Below are 15154 nucleotides of genomic sequence, written 5' to 3' on the forward strand. Positions count from 1 at the left end.
CTGCTAGCATGGCTGTAGAAGTTGGTTTCAGTATTAACAAAAGGGCTTTGGGCTGAGTCACAAAGACAAGGCAGAGGCGTCAGAAGGCTTTGGGAGACAAACCAACAAATTGTTGATTTTGGGTTTTTTTAGGGGATTTTTTTGACAATAATAAAATTCTTATAAACCAGCTGTTTCTTTGAAATATGAAAAGATGACTAAACAACCACACGCTATTAAACAGTCTGTATTTATTTTCCTGGGATTGCAGCACAAAACACTGTCAATAAAACCCATCTGTTCCCAATGCTGCTCTGTCCTCGTGTATATCCGTCTGTCTGTCTGTCTTAGGGTCTGCAGGGTTTTGTGGTGATGGAGCTGAGACACTGGAGCTCGTATGGCCGCAGCCCAACACTCTGTGATTAGCTCATAGTTTTCCTCTCATTGCTTCACTCACTTGGCTCGTGTAACATCGACTCGTGCACGTGATTGACAGGAAGAAACTAAGAACTATCTTTCGAGATTTACGTCAGACAACCTGCGGACATTCTGCTGCCGGGTCTGGTGTCTAATGTGTGTGTGTGTGTGTGTGTGTGTGTGTGTGTGTGTGTGCGCGCTGCAGAATGTGGTTAAGTCGTAAAAAAAGTAGTAATCAAAATAATTATCTATTCCTGCTTTCGTTTGCAAGTACATGTGCATGTGCCAGCGTGAGTTCACCTTTTGAATGTTTTTGTGTGAGCAGTGTGTGTAGTGTTTGCGCTCACACGGACACACCTGTGTGACAGTGCGTCAGTGACGCCTCATATTAATGTGAGTCAGTGTGGATGCTGAGCTCACTGTCATTAATCAGCAGCACGGAAAACTGGGTTTTTCCCCTAACCTACTTTAAACTGCAGAGGCAACAAATGACCGACAGACAGGCAGACAGACAGACAGGTAGATAGATAGATAGATAGATAGAGAGAGACAGACAGATATAGGTCTGGTACAGACCTGTATTGGTTGGTAGATAGACTGACAGACAGACAGATAAGAGGAGGATGTATTTTTGAGACAAACATGGAGAAAAAAGTGAGAAATTAAGGAAGAAAGTGAAAAAACAGATGGGTGTAATTGTTTATGTGATTGTTTGTGACTGCAGGACACAAAGTCCAAATTGTTACCTGATCCACATGTAACCCCACTCCCCCTCTTCTTCCTCCGTCTGCCCCTCTCCGTCTCCTCTCATTCCTGGAAGGCTGACGGACGAGCCAAACAGTGACGTGGCCGAGTCGCTTTAAAGATCTGCAGTTGTACATTAGCAGAGTCGTCTTTATGGCCCGGCCGCTGTTGGACTGGTTGGTGTATCTAAGGACAGACCCCGGTGTGTGTGTGCGCGCACCATGACCGATTTGCTGCGTCGAACAGATAATAACCAGGAAAGTAACAAAAGTTCCTTAAGATTTCACATTTTCTCTCCCTCTCTGTAACACACACACACACACACACACACACACTCGCACAAGTACACACAGCCTGGTTGAGGCTGAGCTTTGACATGTTGATAAGTGAGAGGTGGCCGGTAACAGAAACCTCCCTGGTTGTCCATGTGTGTACCAGCTGTGGGAACTGGTGACCACACGACTCCGACACACACACACGCACACACACACACTCACTCTGACCTGACTAAAAGGGGGTCTTCGGCTGAGATCACAGCTGGAACTGCCACAGGACAGAACAACTATTTCAAAGGGGGAGAAAAAGACGGCAACCATTGAAAACCCTTTGATTCTCTGCAAAGTCCAATCAGTGAATTTAGTGCAGAAACAAAAGCCTGTTTCTGCTCTCCAGGTTAAATGTCTGCGCATAAGCACGTCCATTATTCAGCAACCTAAACCTCTCAAGTCTGATAGTGTGCGTTGAAAAACAGGGGTAAGAAAATACACAATGCTGAGTGGTTACGAGAGGCCAATGTGGTGTTGATTACCTCGTCAGCAATGAAGCTGCTGAGCTCATTCAGCCACTGAAAGAGAGAAAGAAAAGAGAAAGAAAGAGGGAGAGACGAGAGGGACAGTGGAGGCTGTTAACTGCCTTTCCATACAAGGAGAGGTAGGGGGAGAAAAGAGGAGGAGGGGGAGGAGAAAGTGAGAGGCAGCAAGAGAAAGCGAGAGGAGGGTAATATGAGGAGATACAATGAGAGAGAGAAGGGAGGAGGAGGAGAGAAATTTGGAGAGAGAGATAAAGACAGAGGATAGAGGGATACGGGCTGATAAGGCTGCAGCAGACAGTGAGTTTCAGGAGAGAGAAGGAGAGGAAGAAGAGGTGAGAGAGAGAGGAGCTGTTTCCTCTCTGAGGTCCCAACTGTGTGATTGTGCTGCAGCTTCTCTCTGTCATTGACTGATCCAACACAGGTAGGACGTGCGCTGAGACTCCATTCATTCCCTGCATGACAGTGTGAGAAAACATGTGGGCACGTTTGAGCGCTTCTGCTAGTCATATGAGATCGTGTAAGATTGGGAGGGTGTATGTTTGAGGAGATGCATGCATCAGTTTATATTGGTAAAAGTAGCAATACCACCCTGCAATACAGGCAACAATGACGCAGTAATAACTATAGAATTATTGCATATTAAAGCATCAGAAGTGAAAGTTTCTAATCATTCAAAGTGTGATTATTATACCATGTCAATAATGATTATTTTAATGTTCAAAGAGGAACCAATATTAACTTCTTGTATACTTTTTTTACTGGTGGTTTAATCTATAAAAATGCACCATGTTTAAGAAATACATATTTTTATCTGAAGAATCTCAATCTGCAAAATGACTGGCATCTTCAGCTGTCAGTGTTGTGTGTAAAAAGTAGCATCAAATGAAAAAAAACCCCTCAAATAATGTAAATGTAGTTCACATTCAAATTTACGACATGCTTTTTGAGGAAAGAATAATGTGCACAGATGCATCTTTTTTTATGAGACATCCACAAACATAAACTTACAGTCAAATTCCTTCAATTGTATTTATTTTGCGTATGTTTGCACATTTGCTTCTCATTCATTGGTGCAATTTCGATACAAGTGCATGTACATGCATGCGCTGTCCGTCCATACTTCCTCTTCCTGCTGAAATTTGGCTTTAGTTGAGCCCATCAGGCAAATCTATTACCGCATGCCCTCCTCCCTTTTTTTATCTGTACGAGCTGCTACCTTCACTGTCAGGACTTCCCCTCGGCCTGCGTGAGGAACAGTCTGCTCTCCGACCTCCTGTTGTGATGCCTGTCTGGACGCTTCCATGCGTCTGTGTTTCTGTGCATATGCGTGATGATATATACAGATAAATGATCACTATACAGGAGAGTGTAACAAAGGGTTGGACTCTGTTCTTCTCGAGGAGCACAGACACTGCCTCACTAAACAAAACATTTCTGAGAAAAATCTGAGGGAACACAGCAAATTACCTCCCCGCCTCTGCCTTGTTAAAAATGAACATACCTCCCGCTGTCTGGACAAACCTGCGTGCCTGTGTATATGAGCCGAGCTGGATGTGTGTATTATCTCTGCATGAGCCTGCTGTAATTACACGGTGAAGGTGCCCATGGGGCGTCAGCCGCTACATTTGGCTCCGCGCCACATCCCCTGGTTTTATTGTGTCTTGTGCCTGACAGAAAAAAACACAAACTGCTGTGTGTGTCTGTTTATGTTGACTGATGAGAGCAGGTCTGAGGTGTGAGCACATGCTGTAAGTGTGTGAGAGTGTAAACTTTATGTCTACAGAAAATAAGTCTCTGGATGCCACCATAAATGCCCTTCAGTCTATTATGAATATTATTATGTGTGTGTGTGTGTGTTTTGAGCAGACATCAGCTGGTTGCAGGTCTGCGTGTGTGTTGACTGATACAGTTCAGTGTGTCAGTGTGGGAATTTAAGAAATGTCTCTTTAGCATGTTACAGTGTCAGTGTGACAAGTTCAGAGGGAAGGTCGAAGGGTCTACTGAGCCACAGTCTGAGTGAGGAGTAGGGTCATCTGGTTAATGGTTATTATAGCAACACAGATCACATGACAGCCTCTTACAGTGCATCAGCAACAAATCATCAGAAAGAAAGATACTTTCCAGTTAAAAAGAAAATGCAGGTTGTCTTCATCTAAAAAGTGTTTAAAATAAAACAGAAAAAGAGGTAAATCTTTGCAGCAGCCTGTGAAAGTTCTGACCTCCTTTTCTATACTGAACACAGAGGATGGAGCAGACGGGACAGTTAAGTTCACATACTGATGTGAAAAACCTCCAGCTCTGGGTGAACTTCCAATAACCTGAGCACACTCACCAGCGTCAAAAAACTGCTTCTTATTAGTCTGGAAATGATGTTATTGTCATTTTCCCAAAAGAAAGTTACTTTTTGGAACTAGTTGCATATTAAAGCCTCTCTAACCTGGAGCTTTATCTGCCTCCTGCAGAGCAGCAAAGTCGCAGCCAGTGAGATGATCAGATGACTGAGCAGTGAGATCAAAGCTGGGCTCTGTGTGTCTCCATACTGGAGGTATTTTTATGGCTGGCTGTTAAACTGTGCAGTGGTTAATATACATTTAATGGAGACACAGGATTGATAAAACACTCTGCGACATATAAAGGCTGCGGTCAAAAAGTGTCAGAGTTGGAGTTTTGCAGCTATATTGGCAGAGAAATACTATCTGACCTCTGGAAATAGACTTCAGGGACAATGAGCAGCAGGACATGAGTGTTATGTGCTGTGTGTGCGTATGTGTGTGTGTGCGCTGGTCCACTTGCCCAAATTTAACTGTCTGCATTCTGCAGCTGCTTGGAGGTTTAGTTATAGTATAGAGAAACGCCATACACAAGGCTGCAGCCACGAAACATCATTCTCCTTTTCTGAAACACCCAGAAAAATCAATCTGTCATCAGGTCATAAACCGTCAACTCAAAGTGAAAACATCTGCAAATAAAATAGCAAAAAGGTGAAATAAAATCCCCTTTTTTGGCTGTGCATTTTCACCTGGAAGATTTTGCGTCAAGTGTTCTCGGAACTGCAGAATTTAACTTGCAAATATCTTCATGTGATTCTTAAAGAAACCGTGTCCAGTGTCAAGTGTTTCTTTTGGTGTTTTTCAGGAATATCTTGAGGCTAAGATTTTAAATCCAGTCATACTAACAAAGAAAGTCGGAAAAAGGATGGAAAATGTGTGCGTGTCACGGTGTCGTTTAATTCTGCCACCTTAAGAAACGGAGAGCGCAGGTGAGGGGTGGGAATATGGGTGGAAAAGAAGATGGGATGAGAAAGAAAACAAGTCGCACTGCCCTGATTTATTTCAATCTCCTTGACAATAAAAAAAAATCCACTGGCAGCAGTAAGCGACACAAAGAGATGCGAGGCTGAAGTGTGTTTTGAGCAGTTACCCTGCACGTGCCCTCCTCCCCTCCCTTCCACCCTTCATAGAGTGAATCTGACTCAGCAGCTGGCGGTCAGCGGATGGTCAGTCGGTGAGGTCAGTAGAGCAGCCGAGCAGACAGGATTTGCATCTATCCTCAGAGATGTCACCCCTGTTGTTTAATTTTAGGCCAGCTTCTGTGGCAGACATTACCGTGAAAGCCATGAATGTTTTGCAGCGCAGCCACAGATTGGCGGTGGACCAACACACCCTCGGCTTGGCCCGGGGGAATAGGAGTATTGTTTTTCAGGCCCCAGAGTCAATGGGTTCAATAAGCTTTCTTCTGAGATAAAAAGGAACATTATGCATGGGTTTGGTTTCCTACGTTTGTATTTTAAAATCCTTCCATTTGCTTGCTGATGGACAAAGATTACTTGCCAAAGTACTTCTGAGAGACTGCTTTAAAAAAGTGCCAAACATTATTTCAAGAAACTCAAGAATATGAGCAGCAATACTTCACAATCATCATTTTTGGTGTTTGCACAGAGAACCCAGTCAACCTGATCTCTAATATAAATGAGTCATACTCACACGGCCGTTTCTCATTTCTCCGTTTCTTTCAGATGATGTCATCAGAGCACCTGACCCGCGGTTGGCTGCAGCAGCTACTCGTTGTTCTGAAGCTTTGCCTCACTTTCGCTGGGCCTCTGCGACCACTCAATGGGACTGGATGCACAGCCAAGGGTCCCGCTTCCTACATCCTGGTCTTTACGGGTCACTGGAACCCACAGGCCTTCCCCAAGCAGTATCCGCTGTTCCGACCCCCTGCACAGTGGTCCAAACTCATAGGTGAGAAAGACTGCCAGGGACAAAGAAGTTATTAAAAATCTGCCATTTTTAAAGGGAATTTTACCTCTTGGGGTGATCAGTTCAGCTTCTTTTGTCAAATGTAGGTTTCTGTGTTAAAGGTAACACAAAGTCATCATGTGCCAGATGTTTAGAGCCTCACAGTCAGCACACGCAGCCACATTCACTGGTCCGAACGATCTTGATTAAGAAAGCAGCGAGAAGCGTAGAGCAATACAGAAGCATAAAGCAATATGAAAGACAGTCTAAATGTTACCAGATGGGACTTTTTCTCTCTCTTACTCTAACTTCTGTCCAGCCATATCTTCAATATTTCTCTATTTCTTCAACTTGATCATACACTGCTTCCCACATTTCCGCTGGTTTACCGCAGTGTTGGCAGTAAACACTAGAGTCGAGGCTTTCAGGGCTGGCGAAGGTGGGTGATGATAGTTGGGGTGTGGTGGGGTCAGACCGCTTACCTCAGAGCCAGGAGAAGGAGAGGAAAAGGAGATTCAGGCCCCCTTTTTGGGTTTTTTTCCCCATCCATGGAGTGTTGGATGGATGGCACATGTTTGTACATGTGTGTGTGCATGTATGTGTGTGTGTGTGTGTGTGTGTGTGTTGGACTGCTCTTGAGCATCACTGTCTGTGGCTTTGTCTGGTTTCCAGTTCTCCCACTGGTGCCCTGCTGCCCTGCCAGGACCGATGGCCTACTTACTCCTTATAGAGACAGGCAGTGGGGATCCTGACACACCCATAATGGCTTTAAATGTCCTTGGGCACCGCTGGACAGGGGGTGGGGAGGGCAAGGACTGGGCTTTGTCACAAGAGAAGAAAAAAAACAAGGGGTTCAAAGGGCCGACGTTGGAAATGGAGTTTGTCACAGCCCAAAGAAAAGAACAACCTGTCGGGGGGTTTGGGCGCCGGCGATGGTTTTGTATTGCTTTATTGTGGAGACCTGAGGGTAAGGGGCCGAGGACACTGCCAGATGGAAGAGGGAATGGAGTTTGTCATGGCCAGCAAAAATACACGAAGGGCGGGAAGTGGGCTTTAACGTCTTGGTGGGGCTTAAACGTGATGTGTTATCAGGTTTCAGGGTCTTGACGCTTGTGGGAAAGTTGTTAAGATGGAAATTCAATTAAGTGCCTAAGTAATGGCAGTTTGGGGAGAAACAAGATAGTGTGCGAAGTGTGCTGGGCAGGTTGAGTGTGTGGCTGCGTGCAGTGTGTTAATGCATGTGTCAAGAGTGTTTAAGTGTAAGTGCGCGCTTGTGTACGTGTGCCCGTATGCAGCTCTGAGAAGTGAGGTAAGGCAGAACCATCAGAGTAATTGTCAGCGTGTTTCTGGCTAACCTTACTCTGCCCTTAAAACCACTGGCCCAGGCAAGTGGGTCTGTGGGTTTCACTATGTGCTCAAGAACCTGCGGTACAAACAGTCTGACCTAAATCAAGTCTCTTGATTCTCAGCAGATATCAAAGATAAACAGGGCCAATGATGATAATGTGAGGCAAATGGTCCTGTAAAATTTGTTTAAAAAATGTTCTGACTGCTGACTCCGACATCCTGACCTGTATCTTCTGGCAAATCGAGCCTGTGCTGCGGTTTTATCTGTAATAGATAGAGAAAGATGTAACTATAACCGAGCACTAACGCTGGAGACGTACATGTGGGCAATTTCTTCACCATTATCTGTTTAATTGCAGGAAGTAGGAGGCAGCCGTAGAAATACATACAGGCTCTGCGGTGCAAATGATCTCACCGTCTGGCTGAGGCTCTGTGGTACCTCATTGACATTGATATGCATTCCAGCGAATAGGGATCTAACTCCTGTCTTCTCCTCTTTCTTGTGTTTCTTTTCCCCCATTAGCGGTCAGCCACAATCGCCATTTTCGACTGTGGGAGGAGGGTGCTCCAGCCAGTGCAGGGGTGCAGAACTTCTCTGAACTCGGGGTGACGGTGGAGCTGATGAAGGCGGCCAAGGAGGCCAGGAAGAGACGTGCAGTCGGGACCATGTACAGAACTGCTGGCATCCCTAACGGCATCGGGCACAGCTCCACAGAGTTGCTCATGCTGCCCCGAAACTCACTGGTAGGCACAAATAAAACTTAAGTAGAAGCAATACTCATTCAAAAAAGTAAGCACATGCTCAGACACAGTAAGTCACACACACTGTCTCTGGTTGAGTAAATCCCTTAAGTCATCTGGTGACCCGGGCCTCCACATAACGTCGTCCATCCGCAACCTTCACCACTTCTTTCCACTATCCAATCAGACTATGTTTAGCTCAAGTGCTGAAGCCCTGCAGCCACAAACGCCCACATCCGTCCTGAGCGGTCTGCACTCTGTCTGCTGCCTGTCCCACTGAACTCGGTGTGCCCAGGATGAAGTTTAGTGGAAGGAATAGTGTGCCTTTTTGAGACCTGTCATATCACCTCTATGCCGATGATACACAGATTTATTTCTCAAAACCCAATTATCTGAATGTGGATTTACAGTTAGAACAAAATGCAGCTACCAGGTTTTCATCAAGAACTAGCTGTCAGTCCCATATCTCCCCAGTTCTTGCATGCCTCCAGTAAAGTTCAGTAAAGTTCAGAATAAACCACAAGACCCTGTTGATTGCATACAAGACAGTGTATGACCTTTCCCCCAGTTACATCTCCAATCTTCACATCCCATATTCCACCTTTCAACCACTTTCATCGTCAGCTTTAGCCTTGCATCCACCCCCTGCTCCAGCTGCAAAATAAAAGGCAATCACACCTTTGTTGTTGTAGCCCAATATCCTTAGACAATCATATCCACTGACTCTTTGGATAGTTTCAAGTGGCTTCAAAAACATACCCGTATAGGCCACCCTTTTTGTAGATCTTTATCTTGTGTGTTGGTTCCTCTTGATTTGGCCTCTAGAAGCCGTCTCTTCCAGCTCCGTCCAGTCAGTTTAGAACTGAAGTAGCCTTTCAGATGAGAGGTGGAACGTCTTCAAGAACTTCAAATAAGTTGCCCTTTGGATTAAGCTTTGTATTGTTAATCTAACTCTAAGACAGTAAGCAAATTAGTATATTTCCCAGAAGGCCAAGCCACGTGTACCTCAGTACAATATTCACACATATGTATATCAGAATCCACAGTCCAACTAGATATTTTCTAGGTATAGTTCAAGATCACAATTTCTTTGGTTTGTCAGACTGCTGATGGCCCGAAATCCCCTGTATTATTTAAGGTATATACCAGCTCAGTGTTTAACTAAGGTGCACCTTTGCTCATTGTTGACTACAGGGTATCACTGTAGCGTATTAGAGAGTGAGTATGGAAGCAGAGGTCATGGTTGGACTCCTAAATTTGCACCAAGGGCTTAAACAAAGGCAAAGGATTTGAGGTAGGAATGAGGTACACCAATCTGGAAAAAGTTGACATACTATTCAGTTATAACTGGAACTAAAATACTCTTTTATGTGTGAGGCATGTGTAGCTGATGAACGAGAGGGAGAGAGGTGAAGAGGAAGGGCAGACGTTTGGTGGAGTTTTTAGAAATAGGTGTGTGCCTGTCTGAATGTCTGGTGACCTACATTTGTTTATTGGTAATTCCACTGCCTGAACCTGATGGCTCTTTGAAATCATAAACAACCCTGTCGGAGGGCATCTTTGGTAAGTACTTGTCATGAACAGCAGCTTAACAGCTTTTCTTCTAGGTACGTGATGTCTGTGGCTGATTTTAAACGGGTCCGTCTGTTTTTAGATCAGTGGACAGAACAAAAAAAAGTGGCTTGGAATGACTATTGTGCTTGTGTCGAATGTGACAATGACAGACTGAATGATGTGAGTTGGCTGACAGCTTAATCCGTTGCCCTTCTTTTCTGTCTCTTTTTCTCTCTCACACACTTCCCAAGCATTTTCTCTTCCCCACAAACTGAAACAATCAGACAAAATGCCCCAGAAATCCAAAGCACATATGATTCCTATCTCCATATTCATGAGCCTCCTGCTATTGCTGTTTAAAGTGCGATTCAAAACAGACAGCTAACACCACAACAGTACCATTCAGGATCCAACTAGTATTTTTCTTAAAGATTCAGGCCATGAGACCACAGAAAATAGGACAACAACTAGTGAGCGTGAAGGTGCTTGAGCTTCTGGACTAAGTGGCGTGTTTTGTAGGTCGACTTGGTCTCTTCAGGGCTCTGCGGAAGATTTGCTGTGAGGGAGAAAAAGGGAAAGGGATCATGGCTGCTTTGACTGACTTTCTGTGGTCTAAAGATCTTTCCTGGTCTGTATATCGCAAACAACCATCAAGCCAGTGATGAGGGAAACCCTTGAGTAGACATCCTTGCTGAGTGGCCCAATGAATGTAGCAGGGTGAGGCTTCTTGGAAAAGGACAAGAAGATGGAAGAAAGAAAAGAAGGAAGGAAGGGATGAGTAGAGGATTCTGAAAAGCAACAGAGCTGCTTCTGATTTGTTTCTGTTCCTTGCCGTGCGTCACAGGCAAGAAACAGACCCCATGTGTCATAATGACACTACCTGCCTCCTGTCCCTCATGGTCTGCTCTCTCTGGTGCTCTGGTTTGATGTCTCTTCCAGCTCTTCCATCATGCAGCACTCTTTCCCGACTCCAGGCCAACCTTTCGTTGCTATCAAAAGATGTCCTATCCCACCCACTCCTACGGCGCCTCAGCAGCACAGGCCAGGTCCTCAAATATCAGGACAAAAAAGAGGAGGCGTTTTCAAATGTGCTGTTTTCTGGACTTTTGTCACCTCAGCGTGTGCTGACCCCGAGGCCACTTCCTGAATGAGGTCACCAGCTCTCAGGAAGCATCCATCACACAGGAGACACAGTCGAACCCTGCACAGGAAACTGAGTGGGTGTATGCACGTGCACACATGCATTCCCTAGTCCCTGAATTTTAATTCATGTAAACAAAGTATATCTGTGTAGTTCCTTTGTTTGATTCATTCCCAGTTTCAATTTGAGAAAGCAAAGAGAGACAAAAAGGCCAAATAAACTCACTGGAATTTTCACATTCAGCACATACAAAACATTTATCTTGACAAAAAATAGTTTATTTCTCTTGTGTATATGAATAAAGAAAAAGACAATAAAGTTAATAATGTCAACGCTAACAAGCTGATGTTTAGCAGGTATAACGTTTATACTGTTTACCATCTTAGCTTAGCATTGTAGCATTCTAGCTCTGTGAGTTAGCATTAAACACAAAAGCTGTGTCCCAATCCACGGACTGCGGCCTTCGAAGGAGGCGGTCCACGCAAGATGCTCCATTCATAGCCTGCATAGGCCGTTAAAGCCGAACTGAAATAAGACGGTGTGGTCTACCCTTGTGTCACCAAATGTTGCTCCTGTTGCTTAGCAACAGGTAGCTAGCGGGCTAAATAGCTAGCATAACTAGCATTGAGTAATTAATGCTAATTTTTTTTCAAGGGCCCTTTCGTTCATTTGATGCACCCGATGGATCCTTCGCATTTGTCGGCCGCATCTGAAGGAGCCTTCGAATTGGGACAGCCTTCGATGTGCTTCTGTGACGCAATCGGCTGCAACCCCTGGACTGGGACACAGCTACAGTATGGCTGAGGCTGACTGGAATGATGCTAGTTTCACAGCTGGCTTATTTGGTCATAAACCAAAGTATTGGACAAAACTAGGGTTTAACCGGATGATGGTGCTGGATGACATGTTACAGTTCATTCTGGAAGAACAGACCACCACTAGTAGGACCATTGAACCTTTTGATGCACTTTATAACCTTCCTCCTCCATTTGTTTAAGGTAAACTTGTGATTTATGAGCCACTCCCAAAAGAGTTCAAAGAACTGCATTCTCTCTCTCTCTGATCAACAGTTGTCCCTTATGGTGAAGATAATCCCCAGCCCCGACTGGTTTGTTGGCGTGGACAGCCTCAACCTATGCGAGGGCAGCCGGTGGAAACAGGAAGTGACCATTGACCTCCAGCCTTATGATGCGGGGACGGACAGTGGATTCACTTTCTCCTCTCCCAACTTCCCGACGAGCCCCCCGGAAAACATCACAAAGGTAAGCTCTTTGAGGTTCACAAGTAAAAAAAATACAAACACATTATCCGCATGAGCTTTCACTTCAGTCGTTTGTGCTTTCACTGCAAAGACAAAGCAAGGTGGATGGCCTTCGTTACTCCTAAAATAGGTTAGCAGCACGAGAACGAGACATCATTCTTAGCTGTCTTCGCTGAAATGATTGCTTGGCTGCGCTCATGCCTGACCGGGAGTGATTTGAGTAAAAAGGGCCTCTCTTACATAATAGACTGTCTATCCTTTCCCAACATGTGTTTTAAAGTGAGCTATTGTGTATTTGAACTTTGGTTGAGAATCTAGCTGGCTCTGCCGATGAATTATGCCTGACTGTTCTCTGCCGACTCGTTCAGATCACGTCTCAGATGCCGAACCATCCAGCCAACTCCTTCTACTATCCACGCTTAAAGGAGCTTCCGCCGATTGCCAGCATTAGGATCATTCAACAGAGCAGATCGCATGATCGTCAAACCCCAATGTCCAATCATATTCTGCCAAACTCAATCATTCCACAGCGCTTCTCAGGTAAGATCAGTGGAACTAAAACATTTTACCTGGAAGGGTCAGAAACTTGTGGTGCTGTTGTATTGATTTGTCTTGCATGAAAGGAATAGTTTGAGGACTTTGTTGTACTCACCGATGCTACAAGGAAATGGAAACATGCCCTGTTTCTGCAGAGTTTGTACTTAAAAATGTATCTTTGTCATATCTATTTCCCCCTGATGCAGCGACACCCCTGGACTGTGAGGTGTCTCTCTGGTCGTCCTGGGGTTTGTGTCTGGGTCCCTGCTCTAGGGGTGGAGTCCGCCACCGTACACGTTACATCCTCCTGCGGCCGGCCAATGCTGGTGTCCCTTGCCCTGAGCTGGAGGAACAGGCTGAATGCGTACCACACAGCTGTATGAAACTCCAGTAACCCGCAGGGTGCACAAGCACAGATACTGCCAGTATTCAACACTGGGACTCTCATGTTATTACTGCTGGACTGAGAAATGTTGCTGCAGCTTGAGCATTTCCTGTTTGTTACAGTCAAATTGTGGAAAATTGCTGCTTTCCCTGTCCTGTGCTGCCCATAAGTGTTAGAGTGTGCACATCTCTGGGTGTATTTTAACGGCAGTGAATGGAAATGTAATTGTGAGTGCAGCATACTGATGGACAGTTATTCATGTTTTGAATAAGACTTTGAATGCGCTCAAATAAACAGTGATTTGCATAAACTGTTGTGGACGCAAATAGAATAAACTTGGAGGAAGGTGCATATCAAATGTATCCCCTAAAAAGACCTTATGAGGCTTCTTATGGTTTGTTCACTGTAATTTACACATGCTGGTAGTGGCACACATGTTTAAACACACACTCTTACATGTATGCACACAGACTTCTGCACAGAAAGGTCCTTGCACATACTACATACTTTTAAAGGCACGGTGGCATTAGTTTACATAGGTAACCTATACATGCTTGGCACATGCAGATATTTCAAAATAACCTCACACCCCAATTTATAAATATCACCTTTCACAAGAAACAACCAACAGGGAGGGTAAGAGCCAGACTAAAGGACCTGGCCGATTCTATGATAAGATGCAGGTTTTTATAGAAAGAAAAAATAATATTTGTATTATTATCTTTTTTGATATTTTTATGTTCTGATTTTGTATATACTGATATGATGTATCTTATCTTGTATAACTCATGAATAAATATGGAGGTGTGTTTTTCAAATAGTCATCTGTGTCATTTTGTCTCCCTGCAAGCTTTTTAGTTTCTTGAACTGCACTGTTTCAGTGATACATGATATTTCAATAGTATTAACACTTCTTTATTTGTGCCTTAAGATCTCACAGCTGTAATGCAAAAATACACATCAGTAACTATAAACAGTATGAGAAGGTTATGATGCCTTAAAATAGAAGTCACAGCTCTAAATATATTCATAGATGAAATCGTATTACTCTATTACTAACTCTGTGCCTTCTCGTCCTGGGCTCCTTTGTTATGGCATTTGGATGGTTAGAGAAAGAGAGTGTAAATATTTTTTTAATGAAGCAGCAGCACATCCCCACAAAACTATCTCCCCACTGCACTACAATGATGAGTATGTTGCAGTGGAGCACCTCCTAGTGGACACAAATGGGAACGCTACTTTTACGAAGTACAAATAATAATTCAGATTAAAATAAATAATAATAATAACAACAACAACAACAACAACAACAATAATAATAATAATAATAATAATAATAATAATAATATTAATAATACAAAATAAAAAACGCTTCATTTATTTTATTTTCAAGTGCTAAACTTAACACATCCACACTGGCCATGATATGTGAAACGCTTTACCTTTATCATCGTTGAACATGAATCAAACTCAGATCACTTTCAATTGCAAATAAAAAGAGAGTCTTTCTGTCCACTCTCATCAGTAATGTTTTGTATAATTGCATGTGTATTTTTTATTTGCACTATGCATTTCGGTACATAAATTTTGATCAGATGATGCGCCATGGGTCTATTCCTAAAAAATAAAGAAATAATATAACAAAGATAATGTTTCTGTGATAAGGACTGCAGGTGAGGGTAGTTGTGATAAAGTCTTTGAGTCTGTGAATTCAAAATATTAACTTCGCCTCAACTTTGAATTGTCTTGTTGCTAAAATATTCTATACCAATAAACTTGCCTGGCCTCAAACTTTGTTATGTATGTCTTTCTTTATTGATCGTTGTCTACCTCTGTCTTAACACTGCGGAAAAACCTTAAACTTCAGTTTCTACAGCTCACACGACTCACCTGATTCACAGACTGCCACTAGAGGCCGCTGTTCCCGCACACTTGCTCTCTGTCTCCGCAGTGCTGCCTGTCTACGAGGAGTGCGTTTGATTGTTGCAGGGCTCAATGG

General features: G+C 43.9%; 1 protein-coding gene across 1 annotated transcript; it reads left to right on the forward strand.

Moving 5' to 3' along the window:
* Nucleotides 1-2288: 2288 nt before the first annotated feature.
* Nucleotides 2289-13941, forward strand: spon2a (spondin 2a, extracellular matrix protein). Its single transcript, XM_069670428.1, has 6 exons — nt 2289-2372; nt 5967-6192; nt 8060-8280; nt 12043-12234; nt 12602-12773; nt 12977-13941. Exons 2-6 carry the CDS (start codon nt 5967-5969, stop codon nt 13162-13164), a joined length of 999 nt encoding a protein of 332 aa, XP_069526529.1. The 5' UTR covers nt 2289-2372; the 3' UTR covers nt 13165-13941.
* The last annotated feature ends 1213 nt before the right edge of the window (nt 13942-15154 follow it).

The sequence above is a fragment of the Semicossyphus pulcher genome, unplaced genomic scaffold (assembly GCF_022749685.1).
Source record: "Semicossyphus pulcher isolate SPU_LCO1_2020_fin unplaced genomic scaffold, fSemPul1.0.p SCAF_2, whole genome shotgun sequence".
Lineage (NCBI taxonomy): Eukaryota > Metazoa > Chordata > Actinopteri > Labriformes > Labridae > Semicossyphus > Semicossyphus pulcher.

What these genes read in the sequence shown, in the direction of transcription:
- spon2a (XM_069670428.1), top strand. Translation starts at nt 5,967, where the DNA reads ATGATGTCATCAGAGCACCTGACCCGCGGTTGGCTGCAGCAGCTACTC. An exon ending in ACAGTGGTCCAAACTCATAG is followed by an intron (nt 6,193 to 8,059) that starts GTGAGAAAGACT and finishes TTCCCCCATTAG; the next exon opens with CGGTCAGCCACAATCGCCAT. An exon ending in CCCCGGAAAACATCACAAAG is followed by an intron (nt 12,235 to 12,601) that starts GTAAGCTCTTTG and finishes CGACTCGTTCAG; the next exon opens with ATCACGTCTCAGATGCCGAA.